This window comes from Sycon ciliatum, chromosome 1, assembly GCF_964019385.1.
Source record: "Sycon ciliatum chromosome 1, ocSycCili1.1, whole genome shotgun sequence".
NCBI lineage: Eukaryota > Metazoa > Porifera > Calcarea > Leucosolenida > Sycettidae > Sycon > Sycon ciliatum.
Window position 1 is genome coordinate 23656623 of NC_088643.1, and position 21690 is coordinate 23678312.

At 47.8% G+C, this 21690-nt stretch overlaps 2 protein-coding genes across 2 annotated transcripts in view; both read right to left on the reverse strand.

Annotated features, from left to right (window-relative positions):
- Positions 1-489: 489 nt before the first annotated feature.
- LOC135819098 (aldehyde dehydrogenase family 16 member A1-like) lies at positions 490-12085 on the reverse strand. The gene is made up of 13 exons (XM_065332250.1): positions 11631-12085; positions 10212-10301; positions 9086-9258; positions 8706-8912; positions 7887-8039; positions 7416-7613; positions 6874-6972; positions 5853-6095; positions 4846-5018; positions 4159-4326; positions 3690-3894; positions 2124-2309; positions 490-1381 (listed from the first exon to the last, which is right to left on the reverse strand). The coding sequence occupies exons 1-13, from the start codon at positions 12013-12015 to the stop codon at positions 1082-1084; spliced, it is 2580 nt and encodes an 859-aa protein (XP_065188322.1). The 5' UTR covers positions 12016-12085; the 3' UTR covers positions 490-1081.
- Positions 12086-12730: 645 nt separating this feature from the next.
- The window catches only part of LOC135819217 (uncharacterized), a 26998-nt gene continuing 18038 nt past the window's right edge, over positions 12731-21690 (reverse strand). The window contains exons 13-16 of the mRNA XM_065332385.1: positions 21530-21684; positions 21007-21074; positions 15565-15665; positions 12731-13858 (exon numbers count right to left, since the gene is read on the reverse strand). Of these exons, the coding sequence (XP_065188457.1) occupies positions 13692-13858; positions 15565-15665; positions 21007-21074; positions 21530-21684 (491 nt within the window). The 3' untranslated portion in view covers positions 12731-13691. The remainder of the gene's footprint in view (positions 13859-15564; positions 15666-21006; positions 21075-21529; positions 21685-21690) is intronic.

Here is a 21690-nt window from a genome sequence, read left to right on the forward strand (position 1 = left end):
AAAGTCTTGATGGTCGATGTGTTTGGTGCAGTACTCCCGATACCACTGCCGTGCCAGAGCGCCGCAACTCAACTAGTCTGCCGGTGTCTGTTCGACCTTCGGTGTCTGTTCGACCTTCGGGCACTGCGCTGCTCATGTGTCACGTGGCAATACGTTACCCGGCGTGGACATTCGCCTACACTGTATTGATGTTGAGCAGCAATGCCAGGGCGAACTTTATAGTCATGGGCTTCACACGCTCGGTGCCGTCTCCTCTGGGCATGCTATGGGCCTGTACGCTGTACATGTATTTTTTTTGGTTTTTTTATTCTCTCAAAATGATTTTCTATGTTGCAGTTCTGTGATAGTGTACCTAGTACCTCCACACTCAGGACCACAGTTGTAGTTCTGCGTTGCCTATCATTCCTAGCCAGCTATTCCAACATGACTGTATACCGATGCTAGTGCTGATGTGCTCTCATGCCACTAAAGATTTCACTGTAAACCACACAAGGATTACCCACTTTCTCATGGGTAGGAATTAGTGAAAGAGTTACCAAAACCATCGGAAGATTCTTGGACATTAAACAAAGTAGTGTTATAATATGTAACTGCAGGCCATGGCGCCAGGGATGACTGGTTAAAAATTAATAAAAGTTATCGCAATAAAAAGTACCGAAATGTACTGCTAAAAGTACATGTTCGGAAGTTACTAGAAATGAAATGACAAGGAAATCCTCTGTAATTCGTTGCATGCCTGCATGCAGCTAAAGTCTAAAACAAACTCCCACCTGGTGGTTTACATGGTGGAGAAGCTCAGCAAACCAATCAAAGAAATGATCTGGAGAGCTACGACACGACAAGAAACTAAAAACGGTCAACTGTACGAACTTGGTTGAGTTCTTCTTTGAAAAGCAGCAGGACAGAGCAATGGCATGACCACACTGAGAGCAGGACAGAGCAATGGCATGCCCATGCTGAGCTGACTTGTATTGGTGAAGAGTGGGCACACCAGTTAGCTGCCACCAATATCGGGGCACTGCTACAGGTGTGTCCAGAAGCGGAAGCCTAGGTTAAAATCCGCCGTGCTGACTACATTCTCTTAGTTGGCGAAGATTTCGCCCATCGGCAGCCAGATGTTCTTGCATTCAACGGACTGGATGAGGAATTCTTCGCCGTGGCCTTGCTCGTCATCGCTCCAGTCGCGACTCACACCGTAGTTGACCCAGGTGCGCTTCACGTTGACTGCCGACGTGGCCTCCACAAAGCGGCTACCTTCGGCTGAGCCAAAGTACCACATGGCCTCGATGTTCTGATGCTCAACCAGGTACTTGCTGAGATGATCACGGTCTCCGGTCACAATATTCACGACACCGCCAGGCAAGTCGGATGTGTCAAATACCTGTGCACACATCACACAAATATAGAAAACAACAGCCTGCTCAGTATGATGGTACAAGATCATGATTCAAGACAAAAGTATGTGTTGCATGACGGCGGCGCTGCCACAAAAATACACTGTACGTGCACTGCACAGTACATGCCGTGCTGTCTGGCATAAAACCTGTCTCGCATAGAAGCCTGTTTTCAATACAAGCCTGATTTCCAAGAGAAGACTGTCAGCACAAATACCTGGTTTAGTGTGGCAACACTATACCAGGCTTGAATACGAGCCTGGTTTGAAGAGAACCCTAGAACTAAAGTCGGCTTCTGCGGAAATAAACCCGGCCTTCACACTCGACATACCGGTGCATGTACTTCGAAGTACTGTAAACTGCCTAATGTTTGCTAATTTTGCAGGAAGAGTATAGAGCAAATATTAACCATTGCGAAATCAAACTTCAACAGTGGGTGTATATGTGAGGTCACCGTGCTCCGCGAACATTTGCCATCGTAAAATCGAGAGATCGCAAAAATGTAGTGACGCAAACATTGAGCGGTTTACAGTAGTCCAATGCTGGTGTTAAAGTGAAGTCCAATACCATACGAACAAAGTGCATGACAATGTTTACATTTGTAGAGCTACATGATTGTATAGTGCTAGGGGCTGCACTAGTGTAGTATTGATGAGGTCAGATGCAAACCTACACACTCCAGGAGAGAAAAACAAACAAACAGCCAAACACTGCATGTCCACTGCGTACCTGATAGAGATCACACGCCGACAGTGGGTGCTTCTCGCTGGGCACAATGATAATCGTGTTGCCACGCACCACGGCAGGGGCGAAGAGCGAGACAAACGCCAACAGAGGGTACTCGTCTGGACATGCAATGCCGATCACACCAGCTGGCTCGTGGATCTTGACTGTAGCACCATAGAGTGTTGTCTCCTGTGCAGCAAAATAGCAAAAGCGAGAGACGCACAGGAAACAATCTCACTGCCGCCAACAACAACGGTGACAAGACGCACTAGACCAGGTACTAGCATACACACACTAGACCAGGTACTACAGTTGCGCTCACTGAAATCCGACCCGAAGTGCAAAGCCGGCGCCCTGGACCAGTTCCGATTACATCATTGTATTTGTACATGTGTACGTCCAGCCGCATTCGTGCCACTTCCAGGGCGTCAAGGGCGTGCTAGTTGGGGACGCCAAATATGCACTTTGGGTCGGATTTCAGTGAGCGCAACTGTAGTATACACACAGTTACAGCAGACACAAACAGTTCAAGATTAGTAATTTAGGTTGGATCCTTACTGCAACTTTACACTATTGGCAAAGCTAGTGATGAGCAGTGCAAATCGAGAAGTGGCTCAGCGTGGTGTGTGCATAGTAACAGTTAAGTTCCATAATGCCAACAGGTACAAGTAGAAGTGCACTGTATCATATTGTGTGGAGTAGACCCTGTATGGCACAACCAAACAGTCAATGGGATTAATTAACCCTTTTACGGTCTCACATTTGAAAATCGATCACCGGTGATCGATTTTGGTGATCGATTTTTTCAAACTATCGTAACTCAGTCAATTTTTGAGCAAATTCGAACATCTAAATATCTGGGTTGAAGAGAAAGCTCCAGGCTATCCGTAGGAACAATCGCCGAAGCGATAGAGTGAACGGCTGCGATGCTACGAAGCTCGCGATCTGCGTCACGGCTCATTTACGATTTGAGTGGGCGAGCTGGGTCTTGAGGACGGGTTTTTCCCTTTGCAGCTACCTGTCGCCATAGAGACACGGATTCAAATGAGAGTATGGACTCGCAGCACTCCTCACAAAAAATATGAGCTCGATGTGAGCAAGGAGAGGGAAATGGCTGTTGAATCTTGTTTCTCGTCGTGAATCAAGCACTGGGGCGATGTCGCTGCGCTGCAGCGCTGGATCCACGGCACGCTTGGTGTCGAATTGTAGCTCGGCGTGTTGCTCTTGTCCAGAGCTTTCCAGAGAGCCCAAGATCACGAAAATAAGCGAAGGGAAACTGAAGTTATGGATGAATCAAGGTACGAAATTGTTGAATTCTGTAAATAGCCTCATTTCGACTGGATTCTGAGACCGTGAAAGGGTTAATGGCACTGTACCATCACTAGATGTATGAGGAAAACAAAAGTCTAAGTTTCAAAAGGAGAGCCCAGACCCGCTGCCTCCGGAATCTGCTTTCAGCCCATAGCAATCTTTACATGTATAAATGACTACTTGCAATTGGGTGGTGAAAGTCTAACGACTGTAAGTACAGTGTTGTCACACTGAAACGAGTGAGCACGCCAATCCTACCTGAACACTGCCTCCAAATTTGTCAGCATAGGCACCCCAGTGGTAGAGGCGCTCGATGGACTGGTCCACCTCCTTCAGCGCACTCTGCATGTCACGCCCGGTCATGGCCGAGATGCGCCCGGCAAACTCCTGGCGACGCAGCTCCAGGTTCTCGGCCATGTAGTAGGTTATCTGTGCACGGTTGTGTGCTGCACGTTTGCCCCAGCTGACAAACACACAGGACAGCAATACGGAAAAGAACAAGTAGAAAGGAGATCAATGACATTATTATTATTACCCAACTGATGCACAGCAGCCCAGAAATTTGAGAAAACTTATATTGGTGCAGGTTTCATTGTGAGAGCCACTTTAACAGCACTCGTGGAATGTCCATACGCCACACAGCATGTTTCCCAAACAGATCGCCACACCATGCTCCGACACAGCACTAAAAGTGCTTCATGTTCACCCACTCCCTCAAATTCCTTACCCAGGCGCTGCCTTGTAAGCAGCCTCAACGGCCTCTCTGATGTCCTTGCGATTACCCTCGCCGACGTTGCTAATGACTTGGCCATCGGCACCCAGGACAGCCCGAGAATAGGTGGCATCAGGCCGCTTCTGTGCTCCGCCAATGTACAACTTGACAGTGCGGTCAATGCTGCAGAAGAGCACAGAGTATTCAGAGAGGCGGGCATGTATTAGCAACAATCACACGAATAGGAACAGCTGGCTCCAGAACACCAAAAAGATAATTCTGTTTTGGCAGGAAAGCACTGCCAATGGCAAACACATTGCAACTACAGGGTCGTACTGGGATTTCAGGATTTCAGGTGGTCCGGCCAAATGAGGTACTTGACCAGAAATGGACACTATTGACGAAAATCCCCATATTTTACAAACTGGGCGGGCCATCCGTTGCTGAAAAAAGGTCCGGACCGTCAGGACCGGGTGCTATGGCCCTGAACTTTACATCCCTGGTTGCAGCAACCAACCTATACTACAGCCCCACCCTGAGCACTTGGCCTATCTCAATAACCTTTACATAGTATACACACCTGTTATGATCACCCGCGAAGTGCACATACATTGCTCAAAGCCTTCAATCTCCGGATAGCTGCTACAAACTGTTGTACATAGGAGGAGCAAGCAGGCAGGCAGATACACTAGCTGAGCTTACCTGGGCACGATGTGTCCGGACTGCTCTCCGATGGGATGGATAAGAGCTCCATGGCCATCGTTGGGGTTGAGAGGCCGGCCGGGCACAGTGGTTGCAAACGTGGCCAGTTTCTTCTCGTCGACGACCGGCCGGGCGCGCTCCTCCCAGCTCGGTCGTAGGTACTCATACATACCCTGCACACACACACACACACACACACGCACGCGCACACGCACGCGCGCACACACACACACATATAGGCACACACACACGCACACACACACACACGCGCACACACACACACACACACACACACACACGCACATGCACGCACATACACATGCACACACACACACACACACACACACACACATGCACACACACACACACACACACACACACACACAGAGCATGGAACAAGATTGTCGTCATGGGTGACCAGCAAAAGAACAACTACCGCTATATTTAAACTTACAATACTGTACACATGATTCCACTTCAATGAAGTAGTAATACATGTATTTTCTTCAGACTTTTTCCTTTTCCATTCCCACAACTAGTGAATATGTTTACAGTCATGTACTGTATGTATTTCATGAAGTACATGCAAAAGTATGGCAAGCATGCAAGCATAAATTTAAAAACAAGTACAAGTAGTGATACAGACCCTAAACTCCACTGAATAAACACATATTATGGTATTACACATAAGAAGAAGGAAACAAAGTGTTTCTGTTGTAAGTAGAAAGGAAAAGGACATTATGGAAACGAGTTAAGAGTAACTCTCCACCACTGTAACTAGATACTATATACAGTCAGAAAGTGCAACAACTAGGCACAAAACTGACAGAGTACTGAGACATTCGACGTCCTGACACCTCGTTTCCATATGTCCTTTTCCTTTCTACTTTTATTATTGGCTCAATACCCGAGTCTCTGTTGTAACTCCGAGTTTTACGATTTTACCCATCACCAGACAGCACTAGCACACATAGGGTGTCAGAAAGATAAGCTGCAGTTTAGCTCACCTCCTTTCCACCGTCACGGCCATATCCACTCTCACGATAGCCGCCGAAGCCGGCTGCGGCGTCAAACATGTTGTGACCGTTGACCCACACTGCGCCGGCCTTGATCGAGATAGCCGTCTCCAGAGCAACGTTGATCTTCTCCGACCATACGCTGGCGGCCAGGCCAAACTTGGTGTTGTTGGCCAGGGCAATGGCCTCCTTGGGAGTACGGAACGTCAGCACTGTGAGAACAGGGCCGAAGACCTAGCAGACAGGAGAGAGAGGGTACATGTATATGTTGGACTCAGTATAAAGTCCATGCACTATATGATGTCCAGCACCCTATATTAGAGTCCATTGGTCCAAAATCCACTATACACGTCAGCACCGTGAGGACAGGGCCAAAGACCTAGCAGAGAGGACAGACAGAGAGTATATGGTACGTGACTGTCAATTATGCTGCATTGCAACATACCGTATGTCAGCGCCTTTAAAGCCATGGCCTTATATTCGAAACACCGCTGCTTTCCTAGATATTTTAGATGCAAAATGACTCACCCACTACGCCATGCCATAAAAGTCGATGTCCACACAGAAATTTCAATCTAAATCTACTTGTTCACCCTTCCTGCTGGGCTGTAAGTATGTTAGCATAGTACTTATTCCTTCATTTTTACAAAACATACTTCAAATGTCATTTCATTTATGAAGCCCATGGCTTTATAACTGAGACTGGCTTTGTAATCGAATATACCGCCATGGCTTTAAAGGTGCGGACATACGGTACAAAGCTGAGAATCCTGGAAATGTTCTTTCTGAAGCGTGGTAGAGAACACTACGTGTAGCACTGGCTTTGCGTTATTGACTTATTGTTCAGGGAAAACAACTACAAATGCAGGGGCATTTGGGAGCAGTGCTACGAGACAGTTTCTCGAAGCCAGAAGGCAAACCCATACCAGCATCACATAAGCAGCAGTGAAGCAGACCTAAACACTTGAGTGGAATACAGCGTGGCCACACTGCTGTGTACTGTGTAGCTTACCTCTTCCTGGACAATGTAAGACACGGTGGAGACGTTGGTGACAAGAGTTGGCGGATAGTAGCAGCCTTTCTCTGGCATGCAGGCACAGGCTTGATGCACCTATACGTAGCCAGCAGCATAATACAACAGAAACATGAAACGCACTCTGGTGACTCTGGTGAGCATGACAGCGATGCCAACACATAGTGCAGCGGCGTACGTTACCGCATAGCTGCATCAAGTTCATATACTGAAGCGCTGGAGCATGCAAGGCTGCATATCTGGTCAGCAAGACAGCAACACATCTTCTATGCGAGTCATACTGTACTGTATGAGCATGGGCAGAGTGTACCGTATTTCACCGATTATAAGTCGCACCTTTTTACACTCAACTTCACGGCCACCAAAGGGGCATGATTACTACTGAAGTGAATATACCGAAACGATATGACATAGACCTGGAAATAGGAGTGCAACTTACAATCGAGTGCGACATACAATCGGGGAAACACGGTATGAGCACGAGCACAGCAGCAAGGACACTACACTAGTTGGTGACTTACATCGGCACCCTCTTTCTTGGCGCGCTGCACAAACTCGTCGATGGAGCGTCGCTGAGACTCGTCCACAATGGCGCCCATGTCCATGCACTTGTCCATGGAGCTGCCGAGGCGCAGGCGAGCCATGCGCTCCTTCAGCTTCGCCACCATCGTGTCATAGATATTCTCCTGCACGATCATTCGTGAGCCGGCGGAGCAAACCTGCACACGCACACACACACACACACACACACACACGCACACACACACGCACACACATGCATACACACATATCAACAACATAAAGTTAGGCATTGAATGAGGGCAAGGACACAGCTAGGCACATTAAGGGTGAGACCATGCTTGTAAACAGAAGAGCAAGCGAACAAATCGCTCGTACACAGGTGATACGAAAGAAGGCTGGGAACTGGAAGGACCAAACATGTACACGTAAAACAAACGGGAACGGTTTAGTTGAACAAGTGGCAACAGTACCTGGCCCTGGTTGAACCAAATGGCATCAACTGCTCCTTCCACAGCAGCATCCAAGTCGGCTGAGTCAAACACAACGAACGGCGACTTGCCGCCAAGCTCCAGGGAAAGCCTCTTGCCTGTGCCAGCCGTGGAACGGCGTAGCAGTTGACCGACCTAGCGTGACGAGAGATAGGACAAGAAAACAAGATCATTCAAGACCAGGTATCTTCTATGTGTTTGTACTGTATGCCAAAATGATATGCGAGTACGGTGCGAGGACACTCCATCGATATTCGTTATCAGGTTGGCTGATTCATATTCTCTCTGGTACCAATAGGTGCAGATCCTCTGCTAAATTCTGCACGTGCATCAATAGCAACAGCACACAGCAGAACTGTGCAATGAAGTACGGCATCGTCTTCGGGTACAGAGCCCGGCACACTGCAAAATTGCGTTTATGCATCGCGACGCTGGACTTGAGGGGGTTCCACCCATTTTTTATTATTATTATGAGCAATGCAGTTGGCGGGACAATGCCACTGGGTAGTCTCCCGCCGATAAGGTAAAGCTGCAACAGCTCAGAAAGATGTGGGCGTTATAGGTATAATTAAAAAGTGCAGCATTGGGTAAACACTCGCAGACTCCATTGTTGTCATTTACACATTAATCGTTTCTCTGTTTCACCCTGAGGAAGCGCCATGCCCGATAATTTGGTGAAAAGTTGATGATGTGCGCTGCAAAGAGACTGTATTTTTGAGTGTTTGCGCTGAGGTATCCTAATGAGTACAGAGTTGGGTATGAATAATTAAACATTGCAGCATTGCTGCCAGGTAAACTTACTCCAGTCGAGCCAGTGAATGCCACCTTGTCAACGTCGGTATGCTCAGCCAACTTGCTGCCAAAGGCACCGTTTCCCGTCACAACGTTGAACACGCCCGGGGGAAGACCCGCCTCAGAGCAGATCTCCGCGAGCAGCAAGGCTGTAAGGCGAGTGTATGAAGCAGGTTTCAACACAACCGTATTGCCAGCAGCCAAGGCAGGGCACACCTGCAGGGTACACACACAGAACATGGGACAAAAATATTGTTTTATGTTTTTGCATATTAAAATATGCTGCATACCTGCATCCCATGCATGCACACACACACACACACGCACGCGCGCGTGCACACACACACGCACGTGCACACACACGCACATACGCAAGGGAGCAACCTCACCTTCCACGTGAGGAGCATGAGCGGGAAATTCCAGGGAACGATAGCACCGACAACTCCGACTGACTTCCAGGTGGGGAACTCCGTCTTGAGCAGCTGTGCCCATCCAGCGTGGTGATAGAAATGACGAGCGACAAGTGGCACATCGCAGTCACGTGTCTCACGGATGGTCTTACCTGATGGGAAGAATAAAACAGTGAAGTACAGATAAGTGAACAGTTTCCACGGAGACAAGAATGCAATAGCACGGAGAAAAAGGACACACTTCAGCAGTTCAGGCTCACCTGACGATATGGGTTGAAAGTATATTTGTGAAAAACGTTTTAAAAGATGATGTTGGAGAGCCTGGAGTGTGTCCTTTATCTCAGTATGATTGAAGTCCAGATCCTAAGGGTAATGTACTTGAAGGGAATACGCTGTCTTGAATAAACGTGACACCCTGGACTTTTCAATAGTCAATAGTATTATTTTTTCGGCAAACCTCTTCAGAATGGTCTGCTCAAATACATAACACATGTTCCTTGGTCCTTTTCTTTATTACATGTACCAGGGATGAATTTATCCGGTATCGCATCGCAGTTTGCTACACAAAATCAATCAACTGCTACTCAAAAATCACAGTGACACACAGAAAACTGCGATACATACATGTACAGGCTATCCATGCTTACGCCACAACTGAGATTTTGCATAGCAAAAACTGCTATGCAAAAACATGACAGTAAATTCATCCCTGTGTACTGTAGTATACATCACGATTTGGGTAAAACTCCAGGGTATAACAGCAAGAGAAACCATCCGGATGTTGGGCGAAGTCGAAAAAGCGTATCTACGAAAGTAGAACTGGACACAAAATGGTATTTCCTGGGATTCCTTGCGTATGACGATATCCATCAAAGCAAGTGTGAAGGAACCATAAGTCTAGTATCCACTACTATCTACAGAGTCTTGTTCCTGACTGAAACTCTGCATACGGACGTGGATGTACAGTATGTGACAGATAGCTACCGATGTGCAACTGTCAACTATGGCCTATGCCCAGGGGACACGTGCTCCTATATAAAGTATTATTCTGGTACCCAGGGTGATGATGGATGGGTCAGAGTGCGCACTCCAGCATGTGCCTTACCATTGTCCATGGATTCGAGGACGGCCAGGAGACGCATGTGCTTCTGGACATTGCGAGCGATGGCATAGAGATGACGCGCACGTACGTGTCCTGCAGATGAAAATAACATGGCAAAGACACATGCATAAGTATAGATGCATGCACACGTGCGCGCAAGCAAACACACACACGTCACCGTGCTCAAGCTAACATTAACCCAACACACGCCTGGCTTGGCCAGGAGAGTAGATCGCAAGCAAGCAAGTAGCAGACCGCATGCTGCTCTCATGCAAAGAAGAAAGTAGACTGCAGTTATTGCAGTCTCGCCAGGACTAAGTAGCCCAGGCACAGTGTACATGTATTGGAAAATCGGTGACTCTGTGCAGCACTAAACTGTTACCACCACCACCACCACCACCACCACCACCACCACACGACACAAGCGATGGAAAACAAGTAGCAGCAGGCACCAAGCAACACGCCATCAACACCACTAGGAAACCACATGCAAACTGCATGGGCACTATCAACCGTCCAACTGATGCACCATTGATTGGCTCTGAAAGCAACAACAATGACTTCTACTCCAGGTGAGAATATTTCGCGCCAATGCCAGTGGACTGTAGATGTACGCCTATCTCCAGCAACACTGTACCGCCTCGTGGCAAGTGTAATGCAATAGCTGTCAACTTCACGAGACAGTGAGCGCAACATCTAGAGTCCTATTGGCACTGTTTGCCACTCCATTGTGTGTGTGGTGCGAATGTGCTGCAGCGAGATAATGGTGGTGCTGACGATAACTATTTCAGTTTGACGGAGACACACGGAGTGGTGTGAAGATGCAAGGCTTATGACCACACAAGCCGATGCTGTTACAGGTAGTCAAAACAGGCTTCTATTCAAGCTGCAATTTTACGCATAACTGAGGTACAAAGGCATGCCTATGCGTCAAAAGTTTAAACTCTTCCAATTTCCGCGCTTCTACACGCGTCCTACTTTTATACGAGACTAGTAAAGGCGAAAAAAAGTATCTGACCGTCCTCTTGGAGTGTCAACACCAAAACTCAAGCCAAGGATCTTCACTACAGGCACGCAATGTTCTAAATGTTTTTGTTTTTCGCTTCCTCATCTTCACCACCCGCTCTCTCCGTCTCTCTCTCTCTCTCTCTCTCTCTCTCTCTCTCTCTCTCTCTCTCTGTCTCTCTCGCTGCTGCTACTTCTGCTGGTGCCACCATTGCCACTGTTGTCACCATCGGTGGAGATGGAATTGATGCAACTGATGTTGCTGCCTACCCAGTGCCTACCCACTTGTGATGTCAGATCAAGCACTTGTACATATGTACGGATGGTATCGTGTGTACCGGTATGCATGGTGATATGTGTGCAAGTTACAATTTGCAAGTATCGTACATGTACAATGTAAATGAAATGCTTGCTTACCTGGTGCAGTGCTCCAGGATTTGTAGGCTTTACGTGCTGCTGCCACAGCTACATCCACATCCTCAGCAGTGCCCTGCAACGTGGTAGCTAGCTTCTCCCCAGTGGCCGGGTTCGTGGAATCATACGTGTTTCTACCATCTGGCTTGTACCATTTCCCATCTATGAAATGTCCAAGGGCACGGCCACGTTCCTCCAGCCACTCGTTGGCAACAGCAGCCGATTCTGGGGCTGGCCCATATTCCAGAGTTTCGAATATTTCAGCCAGCGAAGGCTTTCCAGTCGGCGCAGGTCGAGCTGCCTTGGCAGGGGGAGCATCAACTTCACCCTGCGATGGGCGCTTTCTTGAACCTCGCTTTGTCCCACCGTTCACCGACGTGGATGCCATGGCTGGGAGAGTGGCTACTTCGTCAAGAATTAAAAAAAAACACACGAACAAACCAAAGAGAAGGCGTCACATGCACACGTACGTACACGTACACCATGGACCAGAGCTACAAAACCCTTTTTTGTGTTTCACGATTCACGACTCCCTAGGCCCTACACACACACGATGCACCCACGCCACACCGTAGATCTACCCTCTTCCCCGCTGACAGATTGCAGAAGACCAAGCATCCGATCATACACTGGTCGACGGTGGAGCCCCCAAGCTACAGCGACTTGATCTTTGGATGTACAGTACTCTTGTTATAATAGTTATTACTGTCCTTGTCTTTTTCTAGGGCTAAGGCTGTCAGTGTATCACTGCAACACCCCAGTTACATAGGGGAAAACTATGACCCGGAGTGGCTCACCTGGGTGGCAACCCCTGTGTGCTTTTAATTTATTGGATGAAGCAGTCCTCAGCATGCCTCCCCTCCCAGTGACCAACACTGTCCTGTTTCTTTCGAATGAATATGTAGCGCAACCACCAAGACAAGCACTACGGTACATGTACGATGTAGCTGCATCAGCAAAAAATGTGGATAAAATGAAGACGACAGCAGCTTGCAGTATCGCCAGCAGGAGCAGCCCCCCCCCCCCCCCCCCAAACACGTACACGCATACACACGAACGCACGGCCACAACACCAACAATTGCAATTACCATCAAACCTGTAGTACAAGTCTCGGACATCTCAAGAGTACTGGTAAACATGCCGACACCGACAGCGCATCCACTCCCTACATGGCAGTGAGTGAAGAGCGCATGACATCACACTATAACCATCATACTCTGGTACATATAGATCAAACAAATCAGACGGAGCATTGGAAAAAGCTGCTAAAACCCTACTGTGCAACAGGGAGGTGCATCTGGGTAGATCTAACATTAAACTACTCCTTGCTGCGGAATTGGGGCCGCTCATGCGCGACGGGTGCTAGACAGACGTTAAAAAAGCTGAGCAAGGGATAGAGCTCACTAAGAACAATCTAGACTAAAAAGGAAATGATCGTTAGAGAAAAGAACTTTTTTTTAAACAAAGGATGAGACTTGAAAATGTTTTGTTCCCTAAACGAACAGCGAGAGGCGACAGGAAATGCCGTCTAGACTAGTGATAAAAAAATAGAAATTTCACAAGAAAAACAGCTGCGTAGTGTGTTTGATGGCAAGCATTTTAAATAGAAAGTACTCAAGTAGAGGATTCTGGAGCTGCCTCATCAGAAACAAAGCACATAGGAAAGTTGTCAGTCACAAAAGGGGCAGGATGTCAACACCATCCAATGTGCTACAGCGAAAATTTGGCACTGCAAAGCAATGCTCTTGCGCATAAGACACTAACTGCATAGATTGAGAATAGACGGACGTTGAGCCGGCGGTGTGCACAGCCAGCAGCCACAAACAATAAGAACACGTCACATCAAGCCTTGATTACGACGTCGCAAGACAAAGCATCTACTGCCGATTCAGAGTAGCATGGGAAAGGACAAGGCAACAGAAACCAGCGTGGAGTGGCATTGGACAAAGACAAGCCATTAGAATCCAGCAGGACAGTAAACCAGATACAGAAATTGCGGAAAAATTCTCACCCAGACATAGCACAATGACAAAGGACGCCGGGAAGGGACGGGAGGAAGGGCATCAATGAGACCTGAGGTGCACCTTGATGAGGCCGGGGTTCACATGCTCAAAGCGATAATGGTGGCTGGCAAGGTAGCGCTCGACAGCAGGGCGCACCTTGGGTCGATTGCCGACGCTGTGTGCACCACGCCCGGTCACCACCAGAATGTACTTACGCCCGGTACCGGCTGTGTGTGTGTGTGTTTCAACAACAACAACAATGCCACAACAAGAACACACACCAACAAGAACACACACACACACACACACAGTCAGACAAAGGCAGTGCGAGTATGCGCACAGCTTACTATGAATACCTACGGTGTACTATTTATGTGTACTGTAAAAGCCATATATATATATAACGAAGTGCTAACTCTAACGAGTTAACGAGAAGAAATCTGTCGTTAAAATAGAAATCGTTATAAGAAATCGATACATATAGTGATCATATACTGACCTATTGAGCGTTGAGAATGAGTGAAAATCGTTACCTTTGGTACACGTAAACAAGTCAATTTTGGGAAATCGTTATATATGCGCCTCGTTAGAATAATGGCTTTTATCACTCTCTTATTATTGACCCCCACAGAAACTTGTGATCTCTAAGCGGTCAAATATCAGCATATATTGACCGCTTATATTGACCACTTAGCCCGAGGACTTAGAACTTTTTCCTCAACTTAGAAAAAAATTAGAACTGAAAGAAGAAAAATCTGAAGCCAAATGCTGGGATTTGAACCCAAACTGTCAGATTCTCAGTCAAAGAACTTGGGGAACATACTACAAGAGACAACTGAAAACTTCGGTTTACACAGAAGTAATGTCCAATGTAAACGGCATATGTACATACTATTATACTATTACAATAGTATTCCTTTCTTCCTATAGCAAAGCAAAACCAGTTTTAGGTATGCTATGTCGTGATAAATCTATTATTGCCCTCATAATCGGTCAATATATGAAATATAGACCTCGTAAAAGACCTCGGGGGACCTCGGTCTTTTACTCGTTCTATATTTCATATATTGACCTCTTTAATCGTGCAATAATAGATACTTACAGTATACTGATTACGAGTGATATTAAAAGTACCTATACTACACACACTGTTTAATACACAACTTCTACCCAACTAGCACTAGTACAGCAATACACATAGGAATACATGTAACACTACATTGCGCAACGCAACAATTGCAGGTGATTGGCTAACTGACATGTAGAAACCAGAAGAAGAATTCGTGCAGAATACCGTACTGGCAATATATGTTGCCGCGTAACGCGTAACGCAGGGGGGGGGGGGGGGGGGTGCGATGTAACGCGCGACCAGGCTAGTGCGACACATTTTCGTTGCGTTCGTAACGCGCGACCGGCGGGGTGCGGCGATCTTTTCATTGCAGCATGCAGTTTGCACTGCAAAGGCTGAACACTGTGAAAGCACGTGTACCGCGTGGCAAAAAAAAGGACTGCGGCAATATAGAAACCTGTGTAACGGCTCCTGTGCGGCTTTGCATGTAACGCCCTGCGTGCGGTAAACATGTGCCAATGTAACGCTTCATGGCCTCACTGCGACCATATATATTGCCAGTACGGTAGAACAGAAACGACTGGAATAGATGATATAGAACAGAACAGATGGGAATCGAACAGAACAGAAGGACGGTGTACGTGTGGCAAGGGTTGCCACGACACAAACGGTCGACAATGAGTTGTCGCTACCATGGTGAGCACACAAACACACGCACGTGCACACACATGCACACATGTGCAGACACACACACACACATGCAGCGCACGCATGCACAAACATGAACATGCATACACAAGCACACAGGCAGACGCACTCTAAGCCAACAGAGTGTAAACATAACCGCAGGCACTAGTACAATACCTTCTTCCTGCGTTGTAAGAATGTCATCCAAAAGGTCCACAGCCTCATTGACATGCAGACCATGCAAGTCAATTTGGTCATCTGCACTTTTCAAAGGATTCCTGTAGGGGACAAGCAAAGAATGTACGTGTACTCAGCATGCAAACAAAACTCTGGGCTTGCACAAGCTAACAGGCATCACAGTTCGCGTTCCCCTCCGAAAATAAGATACACATTACACACCCTTTTCAGAGCTCTGCCGTGCAGTATCAAGTATGTTCAACACACAGTAGTAAGCAGTAGCCAACATGCCGTGTGTTCGGCAGAGGGGCATATCAGGAGAAATGACACTATTACTTTCTCGAAATTCCGGTGACTTGAGAAGCATGCAGTGGAACCAAATTGTATGGGTATTGGCTTCAGTAGAATGGGATCCACGGAAGTCAGTGGTGCGTCCCCTCCCGGGCTTATCCGACTCCCCACACGCCATCCAGCTGTGTTGGCCTATCTCAGGCTATAGGAGCTCTGCAAAACGTGTGTCACAAGGGAACCTATCCACTGCTGATCGGAAAGGTAATCCTGGTACAAGTTACGGTTTCAGTCAACGGTAGAAAACCCGATGGTGTAGTGCAAGAATATTGACGAAACAACACGAGAATCAGAATGGACTCGGATAGAGAGCCAAGGATAAATTTATAGAAAAGAAGAAGGACCAAGGAACTACAAGTTACGCTATAATGTCCACTATAATGTTATCGCATGAGCTGATTGTTTAGTAACTGGTGGTGTAAGGGGACATTATAGCGTAACTTGTAGTTCCTTGGTCCTTTTTCTTTTCTATAGGATTAGAATTGCACACACTACTAGTACTCTTGCCCTTAGTGCATTTCAATAGCATAGATGCAGAATTACTTTTAAAGTACTACGAGTACTTGGCAAGGTCTTCTAATCTGATTTTCTCACTGTCGTCGAGCATCACTTTGCTTCACACTGCTGCTCATAATACTTCTCATTTGCTAGAAACGAAGATGATACTGTACTTCAGACAGGTTTAGGGTTCTGAATTATTCTGGTGATATCATCTAGCTCATAAACCAAACTTCTACTGATGATTATCACAAGGACACACTATGACAGCTTGATCGTTGTTCTTATTTTTCAATACTTCGAAGTACCCCCTTTTCTTTTACGACTGCACAATTGATTTATTCACGGCTATTTTACGTAAAGCCCGGTTTCAAACTTTATTTTGCGTACAGGAAAGGTGTCGCGCGCAATACCCGTCAAGGCGAGAGAGTTGACTTGAGTGCAACATATTCTGGCCTATTGCGCAACCGTCGCCGTGCGCATTGCCAAGTGTTTCCCGTGCGTACGCGAAATGAAGTATGAACCGCGCTATATTGTTTCCTTGTTGATTACTCAAGTACATGTACTAGTAAAGAACTATTCCTCTCCTCTCCTCCATGCGCTCTCACAGCCGACTCACTGCTACCCTCGGTAGCCATTACTCGGTAGCTGTGGGAGCGCATGGAGGAGAGGAGAGGAATAGTTCTTTTCGATAAAGCACATTGGAAGCCAATACAGTGATGGCATTCCATGGAAGGATCACCCGCCCGGAGCTAATGCTAGCTACCACACTGCTCTGAAGCGTTTGGCCAACACCGAGTAGCGGCTGAGGCGAGACGCAGCAGTTGGAGAAGTCTACGCCGCTACGATAGCGGAATACATCAGCCAGGGCTATGTGCGCCGGGTTGACGCCGCAGACGTCAACGCGTGGTACTTGCCCCACTTCCCGATAGTCAAGCCGGACAAGACCACAACAAAAGTACGCATCGTGTTCGACGCCGCAGCGAAGTCGAACGGCAAGTCATTGAACGACTTCATCTTGCCCGGCCCCAAATTACAGCAAGACCTGGTGAATGTACTGGTTAGGTTCCGTCGTGAGCCGATAGCACTGGTCTGCGATATTGCCCAGATGTACCTCCGTATCAGCCTAAATCCAGACGACCGGCGCTACCATCGATTTCTGTGGCGCACAGACCCAAGTAAGCCACCAGAAGTGTACGAATTCTGCAGCGTGGTGTTCGGAGTCAATGCTTCGCCATTCCTAGCGCAGTACGTGTCGCAGCAGCATGCCAGATCGCTCAGCTCAGAGATGCCGCAAGCCGCTAGTGTCGTGCTGGACTCCACATACATGGATGATAGCATGACGTCAGCACCGGATGTTGCAGCAGCCAAGTCCTTATACGCGGATTTGTCGGATCTCTGGGGCCAAGCGAACATGCACGCCCGGAAGTGACTCTCTAACTCGGCGGAGGTTCTGGCTGAGATCCCACAAGCTGATCGGGCAAGTCAACTGGAGCTCACGGACGAACAGCTGCCGAACATCAAGACGCTCGGCGTCCTCTGGCAGGCCGAGATCGACATGTTTACATTTCAGTACAAGGTGCCAGATTTCACACGTCTGACGAAGCGGCAGTTTCTGCGTATTCTGGCAACCATATTTGATCCGCTCGGCTTTCTAGCCCCGTACATCGTCCGAGCCAAAGTCCTGTTCCAATCCATGTGGATCGAAGGCTTCGATTGGGATGCATACTTGCCAGATGATCTCGTCAGTGCAGCTGAAGTGTGGTGCGCCGAGCTACCGGATTTGAAAAGAGTTCAAATTCCGAGGTGCCTGCGACAATCAGCAGCGACAACAGCAACTAGCAGCGTGGAAGTGTTTGTGGATGCCTCCGAAAAGGCGTTCGGCGCAGTCGTCTACATCTGGCAGCAGTTCAGCGATGGCAGCGACTCAATGCATCTCGTCGCGTCGAAGATGAAAGTCGCCCCGCTTGCTGTCCACAGTATTCCTAGGTTGGAATTGATGGCCGCAGTTCTGGGTTTGCAGCTAGTGAAGTCTCTTCTACCTCCGCTTGATCTCACGATGAGTACTGTCACGTTCTGGTCTGACAGTGCTGATGTCCTCTACTGGATTCGTGGACAGAGCCGAAAGTACAAGCCGTTCGTTGCCCACAGAGTCGGCACGATTCAGACAGCGAGTGATCCCGACCAGTGGAAGCATGTAGCTACTAGCCGCAACCCAGCCGACCTATTGACGCGTGGTATGTCTGCAAGTCAGCTCGCAGATTCCCAGTTCTGGTGGTGTGGTCCAGACATGTCCGGGTTAAACACACCGTCCCCAGGAAAGGCATTGTCAGCAACAGCGGCGGCAGAGCTGAAGTGAAGAAGCCTGCAGTTGAGATAGCTCATTTCAGTTATCTGGCGATCGCCGCCTTACCCGCATTGGATCCAGAGCGCTACAGCAGCCTCCTCAAGCTGGCCCGGGTCATTGCCTGGATCAATCGCTTCTCCAGCAACGCAAGACGCCTGAACACTGAGCGAGTGTCAGGCCCCCTGTCCGTAGACAAGATCCGCAGCGCCGAGTATGTCATCATACGTCAGTGCCAGCAGTCAGCCTTCCCAGAGGAAATCAGTGCTCTACAGCGGGGAAAGCCTATCTCTCCGAAGTGCGGGTAAAGGCCACTGTTCTAACACACCAGATTCCAGTGGGTTCGATTGTAAACTTCGATGAGACAGGACCGCCGATGGTGCCGAGCTCGCAATGGACAATGGCAGGAAAAGGGTCAAAGGACGTGCCTTTGCTAGGTGTTGACGATAAACGGCAAATAACTGCTGCCACTGCATGTACACCCACTGGTACTTTGCTGCCCCTCAGCTCATCTACCAAGATACAACAAGTCGATGTCACCCTCAAGCCCCTGTAAGATTTTGGATTGGATTTGGATTGGATTTTTATTGATAGTGGTGACTATAACAGACAATTGCCTAATAACAATAGACCCACTCGAGGGAAAGATACAAAAAGATATGAATAATTAATATAATAGACTACGGGTATGGGATAGATGATCATGTTCGCATTTTGCATAGCTGAAAGTCATAATTACTAGCGTGAAAAAGCAAGGCATTGGGGTAATAGTTTCTTAAAACGGGTGGAGTTATCCACACAGCGAGCTAGAGGGTGCAAATCATTCCACAGCTTAGCACATTGGAAGGAAGCGCCATGACGGGCAAAGGCAGTTCTGAGCATGGGCAACTTAAGAGTGCGTGATACAAGGCTGCGCGTTGCAAGACCATTATTTAAACGCTCGAACATATTCTGATGGTTGGGACATCTGGCATTCCGAGTCCCATTGGCCTACAGTGGACACCGTCAAACGCTTCATTTCCACAATTTTGAAGCCATGCCGATGCAGTAATCCAGCGGAACAAAACTGGTGGCAGCAGTGGTGGTTAAGTTAACTTTGTAAGATTCGAACCCACCTGTATTACATCGGTGGCAGCGGTGGTTAAGTTAACTTTGTAAGATTCGAACCCACCTGTATCATTGGCGGCAGAGGTGCTACACAATTCGTGGCAGTGGTAAATTATTTTCTTGTTACGTACAACCAACATGGCCCAAACCTGATGCGCCAGCTGCCGCTCCTCCTCCTACGAATAAGGTCTCCAAGAGTCTCAGCATGGCCTGGTGATTTTGGATGTGTATGCTGCCCATCGTACGTCTGATGTCCTGGATGAGTTCCAGAAGAACGTCTTTGAGGTTGTGTTCCTACCAGCCGTACCAGCCACTGCGCTGTTTCTGTCTCTGCCCTAATGTGATTAGCCTTGCTTTTAGCTCAGCCTGTGTTGCTGCTGCTGCTGCTATTGGTGTTGTTGCTGCTGCTGCTGCTGCTGCTGCTGTTGTTGGTGTTGTTGTTCTTGTTGTCGTAGTTGTGGTTGTTGTTGTTGTTGGTCTATTTGAAGTCGACGAACAAACAGGCAACTTTGCCTAATTACTGCTGTGGACATTGAAATCCGTTGAGAAATCAGGGGCACTGGCCTTGCAGCAGCGGGCACTGCTGGTCCATTTTTACAGTGTGTACGTCAACTACAGTGCATGTACACGCTAAAAGCAGTAAGAGCGCCGGCCCCGGTCATCCCATTGGATTTCAAAGTCCACGACAGTAGATGATATCGACTGTGTGGCACTTGCTCTGCTTGCAGCTGATACATGTTTTTTCTAGCGTTTTTGCTCAATGCCCAGACGGCCAGGGCTCTGCTTAATCTTCCAGTGTTTCTGTACAGTGCAGAGCTGGTTGGTATTCTATTCTTCGTCAGGTTTCTTTCTTTACTTGGATCCAGTTTAACGCTTCGCCCCATGGGCTGCTTTGTGTTGTGGCAGCTTATGTGTTACTATCTTTTATGGTCATGCCAGTCTAGAATGCATATAGACGACGTTTATTCATGAACTACATTAGAGAATTGGAAAACGCTTCCAACTTTCACAAACTTTAGCTTAGGAAGATTATGCATTTTCCCGTAATCACTGAATTTAAAGTTCCACCAAACATCACATGATTTACAGTCAGCGTATGCAAGCATGCAAAGCAGAGCGAGTACAATCATGAACTGACAACATACTTTGAGTGGAAAATCATCTGTGCAGCTCGCTGATTGGCCTCTTGGTACCTAGCATAGTGGCCACGACTCTGCGGGAATAAGTAAGCAGTGATACGGCACGGAATCAACACACGGCTAGAAGTATGTAGTAACAAGGCTGATGATACAAACGCATACACACACACACGCATACACACACACGCATACACACACGCACGCATGCATGGATGCACATATACAAGTACACGTACACACATACACACGGATGCATGAACACAATCACCCACCCACCCACCCACCCGGATCATCTCCTCCTTGTCATGGTGACAAGATCTGAGCTAGGACTAGTTGTGCCTGAAAAGCCAATCTCAGGTACATGTATCATCAAGCCTGCAAATACCCACAGTCCCTCTCATAATAACTGTTATTAAAAAGAAGAAAAAAGCTGTAAAGGATCATGGAGGTGGGGGTGGGGAGTTGGTGACTGTGTGATCTTACTAACATGCCCGTACGCAGTATGCAGGAACTCTCGTAAACAACGTACCTGCTGGGAATAGTGCTGTGCTAGTGCACCTTGGCGGCGCGAGTACGCCTCTTTGGACTTGCGTATGCACTCGTTATATTGGTCCCGGTGCAGCTGCGCTTCAGCACGGTAGTCCTGATACTCGGGGTTTTCCAGGCTTTGAACTTGACCGGGTCCTACAT